Source organism: Melopsittacus undulatus, chromosome 12, assembly GCF_012275295.1.
Source record: "Melopsittacus undulatus isolate bMelUnd1 chromosome 12, bMelUnd1.mat.Z, whole genome shotgun sequence".
In the NCBI taxonomy this organism is placed as follows: domain Eukaryota; kingdom Metazoa; phylum Chordata; class Aves; order Psittaciformes; family Psittaculidae; genus Melopsittacus; species Melopsittacus undulatus.
This window is the reverse complement of record NC_047538.1, coordinates 7,059,162-7,075,179: the sequence shown is the minus strand read 5'-3', so window position 1 is coordinate 7,075,179 and position 16,018 is coordinate 7,059,162. Positions and strand designations below refer to the sequence as shown.

Genomic DNA, 16,018 nt, shown 5'->3' with positions numbered 1-16,018 from the left:
CAACCATTCCTGTTGCAAATCTCTCAGGCTTTTGGTTTATGGGTTTATCTGAAGTTGTTTAACATAACCTTTTACAAGGAGCTTTGGCTGAAAGGAGATAGGCTAATGGCCAGGAATCCTGGCTAAGCTAATGTTCCAGTCTTTACAGTGAGTTCCAGGCATGTTATAGCAGTTTGGTGTGGCTAGGAAGTCTGGGAATGTTCCCTGCAGCTGTTAGATTATCAGAAGTTGATAAAGGCTGTCTGGAGATGCAGCAGAGTGATTCCAATGAGAGGAAGCCACCCCATTTTGCTGCTAGCTCCAGGTAACTTCTCTGTACCAAGGCTGGTGATGAGATTCGGAGCATGTGTAGCCTGCTTAAGTTAATGTTTCTCTGAACAGAGGTCCATCACAAAGTCTGCACTAAGTCACAGGCAGTCCAGAGACACATGGTGGAATCCCTCACAGGTATTCCAAGCATATTCCCAGCAAGGAGATTCTAGACAGCCTGTCACTTCCACCCAGCACCAAGGAGGCTTTACCTTTCTGCAGTCAATCTGTGTGATCAGGTTCCTTTTACTGCAGTCCTGATGCCTCCGGATAGAATGAATAGGAGAATCCCACTGGAAAGAATGGGCTGCTCTGATTTATCTTTCCTCAGGGGTAGCCTGGAACCCTTATTCTTAAGTGAGAAGTGAAATGTTGACAGCATGATATGCCCTGAGAGATGTGATTTGCATCCCTGGTGCTGCCACATGCAGTAAGGGTTGCTGGTGTAGCCACATGAATGGCATCTTGTTCTAAAGGTCTTGGGCTGGGGTGCTGGTGCAAATTACAACCAACCTGGCTGCAGTTCAGTTTGATGTGATCAGCTCCATATGCCCTGACACCTCTCTCCTTGTGCAGCTGGTGAAGCTATGCAGTGGGATGATTGAAGCAGGCAAAGCCTACATCACCACCAACAAGCACTTTGTCACTGGAGTCCGGGACTTGTCACAGCAGTGCAAGAAGGATGAGATGATTTCGGTAAGTGATCCTTTGGGATGGCATGGGACACAGTGAGGCCTGGGGAGCATTAACCTTCCTAATGCTGTGAATAGAGCATCAGGGGCATCAGCATGAAGTAGCCATTTGGTATGAGGTTTTATTTTTAGAGGAATGTAGAGGTAATGCAATACTGAAAGGTCAGAGTGAGATTCATTGTTTGCAGGGAGAACTGGACTTTTAAGAAGCTGCAGTGCTGGCAAGGCTGCTGGAATCTAGGTCAGTAAGCATCAGTGACTTAGGAATGTGGGAACCAGCCTGCACAAGTGACAAGTGACATCCTCATTGCAGTACTGAGCTGGAGAGGACAGGGACTCTATGGCTTCAATGCCAGGCATTCTGAAATGCCTTCTTGCCAAACAGCAGAGTGGCTCTTTGATGTAATGAGGGTGTCTCTCAGCCATTGAACCCCTGGGAATGAAGGGCAGCTGCTTCTGTTCACTGCCAGTGTCTTCACCTTTCTTTGCAGGAGTGCCTTGACAAATTTGGAGACAGCCTGCAGGAAATGATTAACTACCACATGGTAAGATGCAGCTTCCTCTTGTCTTGTTGTGTGCTGATGACAACCTTTCTCAAGGCACTGATTATGGTCTCCTGAGTTTGGCTTACCTGACACTGCACAAAGGTGGGGTCCACAAAGGAAGTGTTTTCAGGTTCCAGTCCCTGCTCACTGTGTAACCTCAAGAGCAGCAAAGGGCTGGGAGTTATTGTTGCCTTTTGCAGCAGGATTGAATTGGATGAGCTGTGACTCTGTTACTCACAGCGATCCATCCTGATGCATCATGTATGCTAGGAAATGGGATTTCCATGGGTTGCAGAGAAGGTACCACTGAATGTAGGTACTGCCACAAGGGTGCCTTTTGACTCATTTCAGCTCAGAGATACACAATGAATATGAAGAAGGGTGAAGTTAGAGACCCCTTCATCAAAAGAAGAGGAGAGCTTACGAAGGTCCCACACTCCACTTGCTTTGCTCTTAGTTTTGGACAGACCAGGGTTTTGTAGTGAGGACAGACAGTAGTGAGGAGCTCAGACAACTCAGGACTCTGGCTCTTAGCAGCTTGCATGTACAACCATGTTGCTGCAGATCTGGAATACTCTCTGAAGCTTGGCATTCACAGTTTTGACATTAGGACACCAGCAAGGCTGTGAATGGATCAAACTGAAAGGATTGCTTTGTTCAGCTGATGCTGGGAGCAGACTCAGTGCATTTTGTGCAGCTCCATGGCTAAGGATAACACAGGACATATTAACGATACACTGAGATGAAAGGAGGGAAGTGTCCAGACAATGCCTATTCTCCTGAGCTGACTTTATCTCACTAACAGAGTCCAAGAAGTTGCAGTCTGCCCTTTCTCCATCCCAAACATCCAGCCATGACAGCTGTAAACCTCGTAGAAGAGGAAGGTGCTTCATGCATGGTGGCTCCATGCCAGACCTACAGTGTTAAGTCTGTAACTCAGCTGGAGCTTAAAGCACAAATGCTGTAAAGCTTCAGGGTGCCAGCACTGCCCTGACCCACTTTTATACCACAGTGCCCCTGTCTAAGTACATTAGGCACGATGCTTGATTTTGGGATGCAAGTTAACCACATGTACCTGGAGAAGAAACTGCATCAAGGCCTTGTAATTATTTCATGAAGCAGGTGGGAAGGCTGTTTCCTAGTTAAAAATGACAGGGAAAGGAGGTAGAAAGTGGTGGTGGGGGATAGAGTGAATAAACCAATGTGAGCATCAGAGAAAAGGTGTGTTTGTGTGAAAACAGAGAAAGTCAAACCCTGGTTTTCTGATGCTGCTCAAATTCCCTCTGAAAGCATAAGGCCTTTTGGCCAAGGAGCATAAGAACCCCTGAGCTCCTTCCTTCCAGGGACCACATCACAGCAGCCCTGCCAGGGGCTGAGCAGTGCGTGCAGCCCAGGCAGGAGGGAGCAGTCCCAGCCAGGAGCCTCTGGCTGCAGGATGCTGTCGGCTCTGCAGCTTCCCTGGATCCCCACGCTCTGCCAGAAGTGGCACTTCAGGGATTGCTGCTCTCTCAGCCAGCTAATAAGCAGAAAGACCTTCCCAGAGCTGTCAAATCCCCACTGGAATAACCCTTCCCATGCACCCCACCCTCTACACTCCCTGCTACATCTGGGGCAGCATTTCCCTACCATCAGCTGCATGCACAAGGGACACTTACATCCTCCCTTCCCACTGCCTTTGGAGAGCACCCTTTTCCCTTGGTGCTCAGCAGTGTGAATCCCTCTCCAGGAAATGGCTTTGAAATGATGGCTGCATCTTGAGCCCTTTCCGACGGCTGTTCAGTTAATGGAGTTATTTTTAGTGCCTTCTGCTGTCTCCTTTGTGTGTGCTGTGTGCGTGTGTGTGGATGTGTATCTTGGCTCATCCATGTCTGGGGAGCTCAGCAATGAAACAGTTGTCAGTGCTTACTCCAGGAATGTGGCCAGGACAGTATGTACAACTGGAGCAAGTTAAAAAGAAGGGAAAATATCCCCTAAAAAATCAGCTGCAAAAGCTTATTCTATGATTTTATTGCTAGAACAATGAATGTTAGATCAGCAAAATCCAAGCATGAAACCTGCTTGAATGTAGAAGGTGAACACACTGAGCTCCAGAGTTTTCCCACCTTATAGTGCAGAGGGAGGAAAAAGCATCAAAGCAACCTTAGAGGAGAGATGACAAAGAGAAGGTTGAGTTCAGAAGATCTGCAATCAGTATCCTGTGCCTTTTGTGCTTTTAACCACATGCATGTGGGCTAATGCTCTTTCCCAGGCGGTTGCCTTTCTCTCTGTGACCAGAAAGAGAAGTGAAAGGATGCAAGTGAAAGTGCTGTTGTGATGGGATCAGTTTGGCTGAGCCCTTTAAATGCATCTTCAGCAGCATCTTCAGAAGCTGTAACAGGAACATTGCCCACATCAGTCCTACCCCAGCTTCGTTATGTCCTCAGCTGCCATAAATCGTTGTGGCTACGTCAGAGGGATCCTGCAGCAGGAGCAGCAGCAGCTTGCAGGGGAGATTTAGCTTTGCTGAGCGAGCCAGGAGGCATTTCCTGCTGACAAGGGAGAAAAGCCACCCAAGCTGTGATGAGTCAGTGAGGCAGATGGCAGATGTCCTGGGTGGAGGGCAGGGGGAAGGAAGGAGGAAATGAAAGTGGACAGGGCATCCACAGCCTGTTCTTCACAGGCTTGGGGACCACCTGTGTTATCTGACAGCATTTGGGAAGGGTCCAGGGGCATCACTTGTGGATGCAGAATGACCAGCTGACAGGGGAGATGCTTTCTGTCATCTCATGTCTTCATAGTTTTGGCTATTGTGCTCTAGTGCAGTGATGTTGTATTAGTCTAACAGACTTCAGTGAGCTGCTGCTCTTGAAGTTTGGTACCAGTCTAGCAGTTACCATGAGCTCAGTGCTGCAGTTGGGGTTTCAGAAAGACCAGGTTTTGTCAGTGTCTGGAATATCTTAGGTTGTCTGCTTTCTAGTTAGGGGAGAGAAACAACTTCAGTTAACATCTCAGGGGCAGGAACAAACATCCTTTGACCTAAGCACAAACTGGAGCTCTTGAGCTTTTTGTGAGCAACTCAACTTCAGCCTGGTTCAGAAGTTAAGCTTAGACTGTTGACATCTGATATGTGTGATAGAAGTACTGTTGTCGTCTTGTTTTCCAGAGCACAAATCCTCAAGTGAGCTGTATTACAGAGGCATCACAGATGGAATGCTGTTCATGGGTGGCATTTATCTGGAGCTCAAGAGATGAAGGACCGAATCATGTAGCCAGACAGCAATAAAAGTCATTTAAGCATCTCCTGCCAAACAGAGGATGTTTGAATTCTGCCTGGACCTCCTGCCCCTTGGGTTACTGTATTCAGCTGCTGGAAGCTGCAGTGAAAGAGAAACATACTGTAGGAATATGAAGTTAGGGAGTAATGTACAGTGTGCTGTCACTGTTGAGGTTTGGTTGTTTGACAAGTGCAGTCGTATTTGTGTGCTCTTTCTATTGCTGTCAGGCACACACTGGGTAGATATGCCATAGAATGAGTGAGAACCCAGGTCTTGGAGCTCCTCTTTGCAACTCTGCAGCTGGACAGGTAGCTGAAGAGAAAAGGAAGAGGTGGAGAGGCCAGGAGAGACTTCCAAAGCCTAAAAGTGTTTGAGAAGGAGCAGAATGGGCCATCTTTGGGGAGCAGGGTGCCTGACAAGGTTATGGATGATCCCCTTCTGCAGGCCAGGGAGGGGGGTTACTTTTGTTCCCCAGCAGATGCTGAGAGGTAGCTGATGGAATCCCATGTGCGCAGTGCTGTAGCTGCCTTCTTCTCTCACAGACACATTGCAGTGCCCCTGTTTTGGGACAGGATCCCTGAGAGCAGATAAAAGGATCAAGCTCTGATTCTCAGGCCACCAGACAAGCAACCCACATTTAAACTCAGCACAAACCAGTCCCCAGACTGTGTCAGGGGCAGTGGGAATGAGGCCTCCAGGCTGGCCATAAGGGGAATAAGCTCAGAGATGTGACTCATCCAGCTCATGGCTGCGTGGTGGAGCTGGACAACGGGGAAGCTGCCACTGTCCATGTGTCAGGCAGCTGCAGAGGAAGCTCCACACCCTCTATCTCACATCTGGAGCTAGCTGTTGCAGGATGGCTGATGTGCTTAATGAACTTCATCCTGTCTCAGTATGGCTTTAGTGCACTAACAGACCGTAATGGTCTGACTGGTGTCACCTGGGGACTCCATCCATCCCCTCCACCCACGGGTGGGCCCAGACACTCCATTTAAGCTCCACGCCAGGGCCTTCAGTCTTGGCTTGAGCTGTGCTGTAGCAGCACAGGTCTCTAGCTCAGTTACAGCCATGCTTGACTGGATCTTGGCTCTTGGTGGAATGAGGCTACCATCTCTGAACCAGCCCTGTTTGTGGTGTACTGGAGCCTTGGCTGGTGAGGCCCATATCCTATCTGCTGCATTATCCCTCCTCAAGCTCCTGATCCAATGGCCTCTGGTGCTCCCAGCCAAAATCCCACTGCAAATGCTGTTCATAGAATCATAGTTAGGGCTGGAAAGGACCTTTAGATCATCTGGTTCCATTGCTTGCTTCCAATCTCCACTCGAGCAGTGTTTCCACGTGCAGTGGTGATGTCCTACTTCTGAGCTTCATGGATGTAAGTGCTGAGAGAAGCAGTTCACAGCCAGGTGATCTCATTTTTAGCTTCTGCTTTGCTTTGGGGCCTGGTGGGATCTCTTCTCTTGTAAGCTCTTGTGGGACTGTAGCAATGGCATCCCCTTGTTCTCTCTGATGTCTCTTGAGTTTTAGGCTTGCACTTGGAGAATTAACATCCTGGGCTGCTGATCTTGCATTTCTTGGGGGCATGAAATTCCTGTCAAACACAGGTTTGGATTTGTCCTGTTGCCACAAAAACCCATGCTGGGAAAGGGCAATGTAGGACTTAGCCTTTTGCTGCTGGATGAGAGCTGTGCTTAACGCCTTTCTTCCACGTTGACCCTCCTAAGGCACAGATGTGTGTGAGTCATGGGCTGGACTTCCCATGTCTTGGTGGAAGCTGAGAGGGTGGGGTGATATTTGGTCTGGAAAAATCTGACAACAAAGAGTTTCTTCCAAGTATGTCTGGGAAAGGGGAGGAAGCCAAGGGATGACTTCAGGTTTGAAACTCTAGCTCTTAAAACTCCTTAATTTGTGTTGAAAATGGAATGGAGGACCCACCTCAATGTGTTCCCTTGGTGCTCCTGCCTAGCAAAATGAATGCAGAAGCAAGCAAAGCAATGCTGGTGTCATAGGATGCTTCTCAATAAAGATGCTACTGGCAAGAAAGGCTTATTCATTACCTGGTATCCATTCGCAAACCACTTGGCAATCCCTGCCCCATGTGAATCAGTGCAGGCTAGAAGGAAGGGCATCTTCGCAGTGATATGGGGCTCAGTGCGTGGATATAATAGGAACAGGGAAGAGGAGTACTGACAGAGCAGGAGGTGGATGTGTATGTGTATATATATATATATATATAGCCTGTCTTCCTCATTTGTGCAGTTTTTTTGTTTGGATACAGATGCATTTAAACTTCCACATAGCAATGTCCCTGTACCACAGGCCTAGGAATGCTGCTTATGTGATCACCTCCATTCCCTCTCAGTAAGCAGCTTCAGTAAGGAGCATTACACATCAGCCTCAAGCTGAGGAAGCCCAGTTCCTTTGATTTTTGTGTATCCTGGAATCTGTTCTTCCCTGGAATGTCCCAGGGCACTTGTCTGCAGTCCTGGGTATGGCATAACGGTGTCCCTTCCTTTTCCTCATGGAAATGTGTCCTGATGGAAACCAGTGATGGAAGCTTTCCAGATGTGGCTGCAGGTGGGAACCAGATGGCTTTGTTACTGCCTGCCTATCCCTGTATGGTATCAAGCATTGCTTTGGGAAGCAGCTCCATGGGAACAGTTGCAGGCCAGTGCCTCTTGGAGTCTTGTTGGAGAGAGTGAATGGATGCCAAGAGCAGTAAATAATTTACATTGGTAAAAACATAACGCTGGGTGGTCTTGGTTTTCTTTCCTTCCCCTTTGCATTGCATCTGTTCATATTTAGAGGCTGTTCATGGCTGTTTGTACTCAGCTGGTCCTGGCAGGTCCCTTGCTTTCTCCTTGGCTGCAGCGATACACATGATGAGTGCATTGGAGGCTCTGCAGCCAAAGCTGCTGCTTCTATGCAGAGTGCCTTGCATTCTTCTTGGGGTGCTACATCTGGGCAGTGTCTGGTTACCTGCTAGTAGGAGATGTTAGGTAGGGAGGATGTCTGTTCAGGCTGGGAATGCCAATGGCAGACTCGTTTGTGTTGGAAGGGACCTTAAAGCTCATCCAGTTCCAACCCCTGCCACAGGCAGGGACCCCTTCCACTGGAGCAGCTGCTCCAAGCCCCTGTGTCCAGCCTGGCCTTAAACACTGCCGGGGATGGGGCAGCCACAGCTCCTTGGGTCACCCAATTATGCTCCAGGGGGAAGGTGTTCGTAGTTCTGTTCTTTATCACACTATCCTCTTTTTAACTGGCAGTTAACTAAATCAGTATTCTCCAAGTTAAGTCTGTTTTGCCTGTGATTGTAATGTGAGAGATCTCCCTGTACCTCAACCCATGAGCTTTCTCATTTTGTTTTCTCCCTTGTCTTGCTGAGGAGATGTAGTCAGTGCCTTGGTGGGTACCTGCAAGCCAAAGTTAACCCACCACCTCCTCACAAGAGCTGCTTCTTTTGGCAGTGCCAGCTCTTTTGCAGTGTAAATGGTCTGAGAGAGGAAACTCCTGCCCCTCAGATGATGTGTACTTCCTGCTGCAGTTGCTATGTGGTCTGGGAGCATCTGCTCATCTGGTCCCCATTAACCAGAGTGCTGTGTCATCCCGATGCATGTCTGAAATATGGAGTTATTTGTGATCATGCCTGTCAGAGATGGATGGGAGGGAGCTGAGCAGGCACCACTGTTCAGCATCAGGCAGATGGTAGGGGAAGAGCATCTCTTGAATTGGGGAGGGCTGGAGAAGAGATGGGCAGAGTGTAGAGTAATGAATGGGCTTGGGACCATTGTTTTTGTAAAGGATAAATAGGAGAGTAAAATGTAAAAGACTTGTAAGAGCTCGGTCTCTATACCATGTGTTGGACCTCTGATGTTCACCAGCATGTGGCTGGTGGGGATGTACCGTCAGCGGTGGTTCCTGTGGCCGGCCCTAAGCGGTGCAGTGCTGATTTGACAGTGCCCTCCTCTGGCAGAATGAAGAATTCCAGACGGGAGACAGTTCAAAGTGGGAATTATGAAGGCAACTGCTCCTCTTATGTTGGTGGCACAGGTCTCTGTGCTATGCAGAGCCCTGGCACAGGCTGTGGAACCTGCAGCACGGGAGTTCTGTGCTGAACACCACCAAGCCCTGCAGTAATGCTGAGTCCTTCACACTGAAGCTTCTAAAGAGAGCTCATGGATATTCTGGCTCCCCAGTCTTTCCTATTGCAAAAACACTTGATATTCTTTGCCTTCTCTTCTCTTGCAGATCCTGTTTGACCAGGCCCAGAGGTCAGTCCGGCAGCAGCTGCACAATTTTGTCAAAGAGTGAGTACTTGTCCCATCAGTTTGGGCTTCGGCTTCTTGAGCTTCCATTGCCCCTGTCCTGTGTGCACTGGAAACAGAACTGTGACCTCTGCACATGTGCTGAAGCTTGGGGCAGAAGAGACACTGAAGGGCAGAGGAAAGGATCTGGTTTGTGTGCTGTCGTCTTGCAATCATTTGGGTGCTGTGTTGTCAACCAGATGTCTTTGTCCTGTTCCCAGCTCCTCGTTAAAGCTGGATATCATGCATAGTTCCAGATCAGAGCATCATCATGAAGTTCACCTGCAAAGCTGATCCTCTAGGTCAGACGCATCCCAGAGTTCAGATCCCTGCAGAGCAGCACCAGTTCTGTATCTTAGTTATGTTCAGTGCAGAGTTTCCTTAGTGCAACCTTGCAGAAGGAAGGAACTTTGTTCCCAAATGACTTTGTGGTCCCATAGGATCATTCTGTTCTTAGCTCCCCATGCGTCATGTTTAGTTGCTCAAAATTACAGCAGCCCTGCTCTTCTGGAGTAACCTGAGCATCTGTCAGATGACAGGAGAGCCTTTCTTTCTGAAGAAGGAGCAGCTATCATCACTGTGCCTTCAGCTTGGAGCTTGAGTTATTTGCTAATGAAAAGCAAGTTTACAGTGGTGTGAACAATGCAGAATATTGCTATTAAGGATGTTGACTTGCATGTGGCAAGGCTGAGGTGCAGAAGAAGTGGGCCCAGGTTGTTAAATGGATGGGGACAGTGTGTTTCTTGGATCATGGCTCCTGCCAGGCTGTCCCTGCCATTGCTGCATTGATGTGCTTCCTCTGAGTGCCTCTTTCCCTGGGGCAGGTACCGGGTGCAGAAGAGATCCCAGTGTGTGAATATGGGTCAGAGAGGCAGGAGAGCCTTCAGCTCAGCAGGAGCTGGTTGCCATGGGAACTGGGAATTGTGCATCCCTCAGCAGCTGGGTGTGTTGGTGGAGGAGGGAGTCACTGGCTGACCCCCCCTTCCTCGTCCCCATCTTCTTGCCTCGTGCTCACCCTACCCCTGCTTTCTCTATAATCATTTCTCTGATGAGCTCAGGTTTAATCTGCTTAAAGCTGGCAGTCAGGAGGGGGAATTTCACCTTCCTCTTGGGTCTGTCATCCTCCCAGCATCTTTGCAACTTACTCTTTTCTGCTCTTGTAGTGCTCAACCTCTGTGCTTGCAGGCCCTGGTGCTTTAATACCTGTGTTGCTCCTGTCCTTTGTCCAATATCTTTCCTTACCAACTCTCTGTAAAGATTAAAGACTGTCCAGAGTTAATCTGGAGTTGGTCCAGCTGAACACAGTGGAGCTTGGTGGGCTGAGTTAGGATCCCAATGTCATCTGGAGCAGGATCTTAATGATCACAGTGTACCTCGTTGCATCCCTCCCTATATTGCTGGTATCAACAAGATCCTGATTGCTCTTTAGCAATGATTCTCACCACCTCATCCTCTCTGGGTTCCAGTGATGTCCGGAAGTTCAAGGAAACCAAGAAGCAGTTTGACAAGGTGCGGGAGGACATGGAGATCTCCCTGGTGAAGAATGCCCAGGCACCTCGGCACAAGCCACATGAAGTGGAGGAAGCAACAGGCACCTTGACCATAACCAGAAAGTGTTTCCGACACCTGGCTCTAGACTATGTGTTGCAGGTTGGTTTCTGTGCCCCTGCTCTGACTGGATCTCCTAGTCCAGAACATGACCTCAGAGGGAAATTGCTAAATAATCTCCTGGACCACTATGAGCACAAGTACACACGTTTACATGTACACAGACCCAGATGTTTTGCCTTAAGGACATGTCCTACATGTAGGAGCATGCAGAGAACACTTGACAGTAGTGTTTGGTCCCTCACTTTCAGTAGTTTCATAACACTGTTTGCCAGCCTCTCTGGAGAGTTATAAAGATCAAAGCAGCTAATGACATGGGGAAGAGCCTCCCCTCTCTTACACCACTTATGACTTATTGGCTGTTCCAAGCAGATGTGATCAGCTACAGAACTCACAGCTCCACCAGTGAAGGTCCTTTCATCCCATCACAGCCTGCTCTTTCATAGACAGGCTGCATTATGCCTCAAGGCAGCTCAGAGAACCTTGGGACCTACTGCAGCACAGGGCTTTGCTGTCCTTGAATAGTCTGTGGCTTGCTACTAGGGGTATTGCAGCAAGTTGTTCATGCTTAGATCTCTGTGCCAGACTGATGCTGCTGGTTCTGAGAGTCTTCTCTTCATTCTTTCATAGATCAACGTCCTGCAGGCCAAGAAGAAGTTTGAGATCCTGGATGCGGTAAGGGCTCTCTGTGTTCTCTGTGGCTGCTCTCAGTGACTCAATGAAAGGCAGCCCTCTCCATTTCAGGTTGCATGGGTCGACATACCGACTCCTCAGTCTGCCCTGGAGATGCTGTCTGGGACTGCTCTGGGGGCTGCAGGTATGCCAACAAGAGGGGAGAATGAAGGACCAGCAAGATACTCCACAGGCCAGGCCTGGAGGAGACTTTCAGGGGAGAAGGACACTGCTTTTACTGCTCTGTGCTCACAACAGGGTTACCTGGCAGTGTGGATTTGTGAGAGGAAGAAAGGAGAAGAGGGAGAGGCATCTAATAGATAGATTACTTTGGGAAAGGAAAGGGTTAGACCTTGTAAGGACTTGTTTGTGGGTGATAAGGACTTTTCATATTCACTTTGTCCCAGAACCAGTTCTGACCTTGCTGTTGTTTCCCTCCCCAGATGCTGTCCTTCATGCATGCCCAGTACACCTTCTTCCAGCAGGGCTACAGTCTTCTCCATGAACTGGATCCCTACATGAAGAAACTAGCCACAGAGGTGAGGGGATAGGGAATACATTGATTCAATCTGTTTGTACCCCTTCACCCTGGAAGGACTTACTCTTTCCTATTCAGCTGCCATACGTGGTAATCTGGGAGTGGTAGGAGCATCATGCTGCTTGGGTGTTGGATGAGCCACACTGCACTATGGGGTGGCAGCCAAGAGCCATGGTTACTTTCAGTGCACACCCAAACACAGCCTTTCCCCTATTCTGGGGACTTATGATGTTAGTTAGAGCTCATGTGATCCTAGAGCAGGGAAGCAGGGATGGATAGTAGCTTGTAAACCTCCTTCCTGACTTTTATACCTGATGTTCTTCTCCTTGCCTTTAGCTGGACCAGCTGGTGATTGACTCTGCAGTGGAGAAGAGGGAGATGGAGCACAAGCATGCAATGATACAGCAGAGGGTGAGTCTTGGGGCTGCAGCTTGGTGCAAGCAGCACTTCTCTCCATCAGTGTGGTTCTCTGGATCATAGTGGCAACTGCCATCTGATGAGGGGTCTTGCTGGGCTAGTCCTTCACAGCAGTAGCATTTGTGACATGACATGGCTACAGCCTTGAGCAGCATGACTTTGGAAAGCTCTATTCCATGGAGACCCAAGGAACAGAGATGCTGTGGCTGAGCAAGGGGTTGTTCTTGGCTGAGCTATGGTAACCCACTGTGTGTCTTCTCACCTGCTGTAACTGGGATTAACCACTATGAACTGACAAAGCAATAGGATTTATTATCAAACAAGTCTGAGCCTTCAGTAAGGAGGCATCTTTGATTAATGTGGGCTCTGATTTTCTGACCGTTTATCTGGGAATGATCCCAAATCTGAAGTTTGCAGAAACATAACTATTGTTTTTTCCTTTTCCTTCTCTGCATGGATTGCTGACCTGCCCCTGCAGACCCTCTTGCAGGTGAGTACCCACATGTATTTCCTTCTTCTGTGCTAAAACAAGGTTCCCATCCCATTTACTCAGTGTGGTGGCCAGTCTTGACTCAGAGCTCAGTATTGCAGTGGCAGCAGTACTTGGCTGGCACTTAACGCATGTTTGGTACCTAAGGAGCCTTTGAGGACCATGGGTCTGGTGGGAAGTGAACTGGATGCACAGACTCATAGCAGAGTCTGCTCATGGACTTTCAACATACACATTCATGCTCTGTGGGCACAGTAAGAGTGGATTTCGGAGAGCCCTGAGGAATAGCTGTCCATGATCCAAGCTCTGAGCAGGAACCACTAATGAGTCTGTATCTGTCAGGCACTTGTGTGAATCAATAACTGTCAGCAGCAGGAGTGTAAGTGGCTGTTGTTTTCTTTCTAATGCTCTCTCAAAAATGTCATAGCCCATGAAATGGAAATGTAACCAGATTTGAAAGCTAATGACAGACATTCCCTGTGAATCAGCCTGTGCAAATGCCCCCTTAGGTTAAGTGTTCCGAGGGAGGGGTAAATCCATTTGTGATCTCTCAGCTCCCCTGGGACTCTGCTGGAATGATGACTTCATTCAAGGGAACATGGAAAATCTCTCTAGTGTAGTGCATCAGCTAAATCTCTTTATGTGGCTTTGACTGGACTAGCAGGGAATAAAGCAAGAGGTCAGGCTCCAAGAGGGAAAAGAGCAATTAGTCTTCATCAGGGTTCATATGCATAGAGCTGTGACTCTGTGTGCATAAGCTTGGAGGAGAGCTGGACATCCCTACTGCAATTCAGGAATTAAAGCTTCCTGCCTGGAAATGTTAGGCTGCTTTTGAGCTGCTTTGAGTCAGTGTTGCTCCTCCCTTTGCAATGGAGCATGGCACTCTGCAGCTGGTGGGCATCTCACACACAGTTGAATCTGTCTTCATGCTGAGCCCAGAACACCTTCTGGTCTCTTGCAGGTTTAGTTGTGCTTAATTAAAGTGTGGCAGAAATATCCTTTCTTCCTCAACGCAGGGGTTTCCTGGGCAGCCTGCTAAGGCAGGACAGAAGAGGAGGGGATGCAGTTTAAACATAGAACCTTTTGAAGTGTTCTTGGGGAGGGGGAGCAGTGCAGACTCTGAAGACAGGGAGTTAAACTGTCCTTGGGCAGCTTTGTGAGGCCTGGAGGCAGCCCCCTAAGAACCAAATTCACAAGGCAGGGGGTGTGTTGCATTTTATTTAACTCCTCTTTCAATTAGATTTGCTAGGAAAGAAAAACTCGACATCAATCTTGACTATTTCCTTCGATGCTCTCATTTTGGTGCATTTTTCCTATGCTAGTCTTTCCCCATCTTCCCTAATGGAACATCTGCCACCTTCGGGGCAGTTTCCTAGGACAGATGTCAGTTCAAGCTGTCATTTTAAGTGCTGCCCAGCTCCAAAACCTGAAAGATCTCCATTTGCAGCCTCACACTTCATATGAAATAATGCTCACTTATACAACAGTGTTCTAATAAATCAGCAAGAGCCTCAGTTTTTACGAGCTACATTAAATATGAATTCTTCTGTTGTGCAAAGGGAGAGGATCTGCAGCATGAAGATGCCTTTCTTCAGCCTGTGTGTGGGATGTCTGTGTGCAAGGACATTTCTGCAAAGGCTGAGGAAATAGTCCTGTAGCTTCCCACATTTCTCTTGTGTGTTAAACTCAACTGTCTTAAACCACACGTGTAATGAGCTTATATATTTTTCTGTGGGTTTAGTTGCTTTAAATGGATGCACAAAGACATGCAGGACCTGGTGTAGGCTGGACAACTTAGGAGACAAAATCTGGAGCATTTAGCACTGGAACACAGTTTTTCCCAGTGGGAAATGAGTAGAGAAAAGATAACATTTAAACCTGTCCTTCCTTGCAGATTCTGAACCCTTCCACTGCACCACACTGAGAGTGGAAGAGGACAGGGCTCTATAAAAGCTCCTTTGCAACCTCACACCTATTCTGTGGTGTGGAGTAGTGAGGAAGCAATTGTGCTTCTGTTGCCCTTTTGCATGGGGTGGATACAGTGCCAAGGCAGAGCTCTCTGCCTCATTTAGTCCAGCTGGTAGATAACAAACCAGGGGCCATATGGCACTTCAGCCCCCTGATTTCTGTGGAGCTGGGATGGAATTGCTGGTCAAAGAGTGGCTCTGCTCCAGGAAGCTGGGGGAAGCAGCCCCTGCTAAAGGCAGACAAGCCTGGCTCTGTTCAGGTCAGGGAGGCATTCGGTGAGCATCTTCCTGTCAACTTTGCTCTGTGTTGCCTGGCTTCTCCTGCTCCCTCTGTGCCTCTGTGGCAGCTGTATGATAATCAGCCCTTGCTCTAAGCTGATTGCCAGTGAATAGAGGCAGGAGGGGGCAGGCAGGTGGTCCCCAGGGGCGAGCGGACTTCCTTTGCCTGGTGCCCCTTGCTTTGACAGGAGCCAGTGGCAGAGCTTACAGCTTCCCAAAAAGGAGTAGGAGGGGTAAAGGAGAAAGGGCTGAAAAAGAAATCCCTCCTTCCCTGCCAGCCCACGGTGCTTAGCAGAGATGCTGCTCTAGAGAGGGAAGAGAGAGGACACACAGAGCTGCTCCCTGCTCTCTGGGTGAGAGCAGCACAACCTCCCTTGGAGCTGGCATCATGAAGATCTTCGGCAGGCTTGAATACCTCCTGGTAAGGAGACTGCTGCAGAGGTGGCTTGCCTGGGGGAGGAAGTTTAGAGGGCACTTTTCCCTGGGGGAGCAAGGATTGTGCCTGTAGGACCATGCTTGCTGACCCGAAAGCTTTATTACTGCAGGAGAGCAAATGTGTTTGGTTTTGTTGTGGGTTGGAAAAGCTCCGGGGCCAGGCACGGATCTTTGTGCATCATTTGGCATTAGGAAATTCAAGAAACAAAAGGTCTGTAAATGGGATTTGGCCAGAATGGATGAAAGCTGCCTGCACAGAATGGGAGTGGAGGTGGTGGAGCCCTCCTCCAAATTCCATCTGCCTCTGAGTGTCTTGGGGGCTACACAGTATATACACAGAGGTAAAAATAGCCAGAGAAAAGCTTGAAATACATTCAGGCACCAGAAGTGAACAGAATGTGCGTGCCCCTGTGTTTGTGTGGGAGGGGGGTGTGAGCATCTTTAATGTATGTCATGTATTCATATAAGAGAAGAATATAAGAGAAGAGAATTGAGTTTTCTCTTTAGA

The 16,018-nt window shown here is 48.6% G+C and overlaps 1 protein-coding gene across 8 annotated transcripts in view; it reads left to right on the top strand.

Annotated features, from left to right (window-relative positions):
• The window catches only part of ACAP3 (ArfGAP with coiled-coil, ankyrin repeat and PH domains 3), a 74,374-nt gene that overhangs the window by 36,053 nt on the left and 22,303 nt on the right, over positions 1–16,018 (top strand). For 7 of the 8 annotated variants that reach the window (XM_031044330.2, XM_031044327.2, XM_005143636.3 and 4 more), the window contains exons 3-10: positions 886–1,005; positions 1,493–1,546; positions 9,049–9,107; positions 10,571–10,754; positions 11,343–11,387; positions 11,828–11,923; positions 12,259–12,333; positions 12,818–12,829. In XM_031044330.2, the coding sequence (XP_030900190.1) occupies positions 886–1,005; positions 1,493–1,546; positions 9,049–9,107; positions 10,571–10,754; positions 11,343–11,387; positions 11,828–11,923; positions 12,259–12,333; positions 12,818–12,829 (645 nt within the window). The remainder of the gene's footprint in view (positions 1–885; positions 1,006–1,492; positions 1,547–9,048; positions 9,108–10,570; positions 10,755–11,342; positions 11,388–11,827; positions 11,924–12,258; positions 12,334–12,817; positions 12,830–16,018) is intronic. The other variant, XM_034068248.1, reaches the window with a different exon arrangement.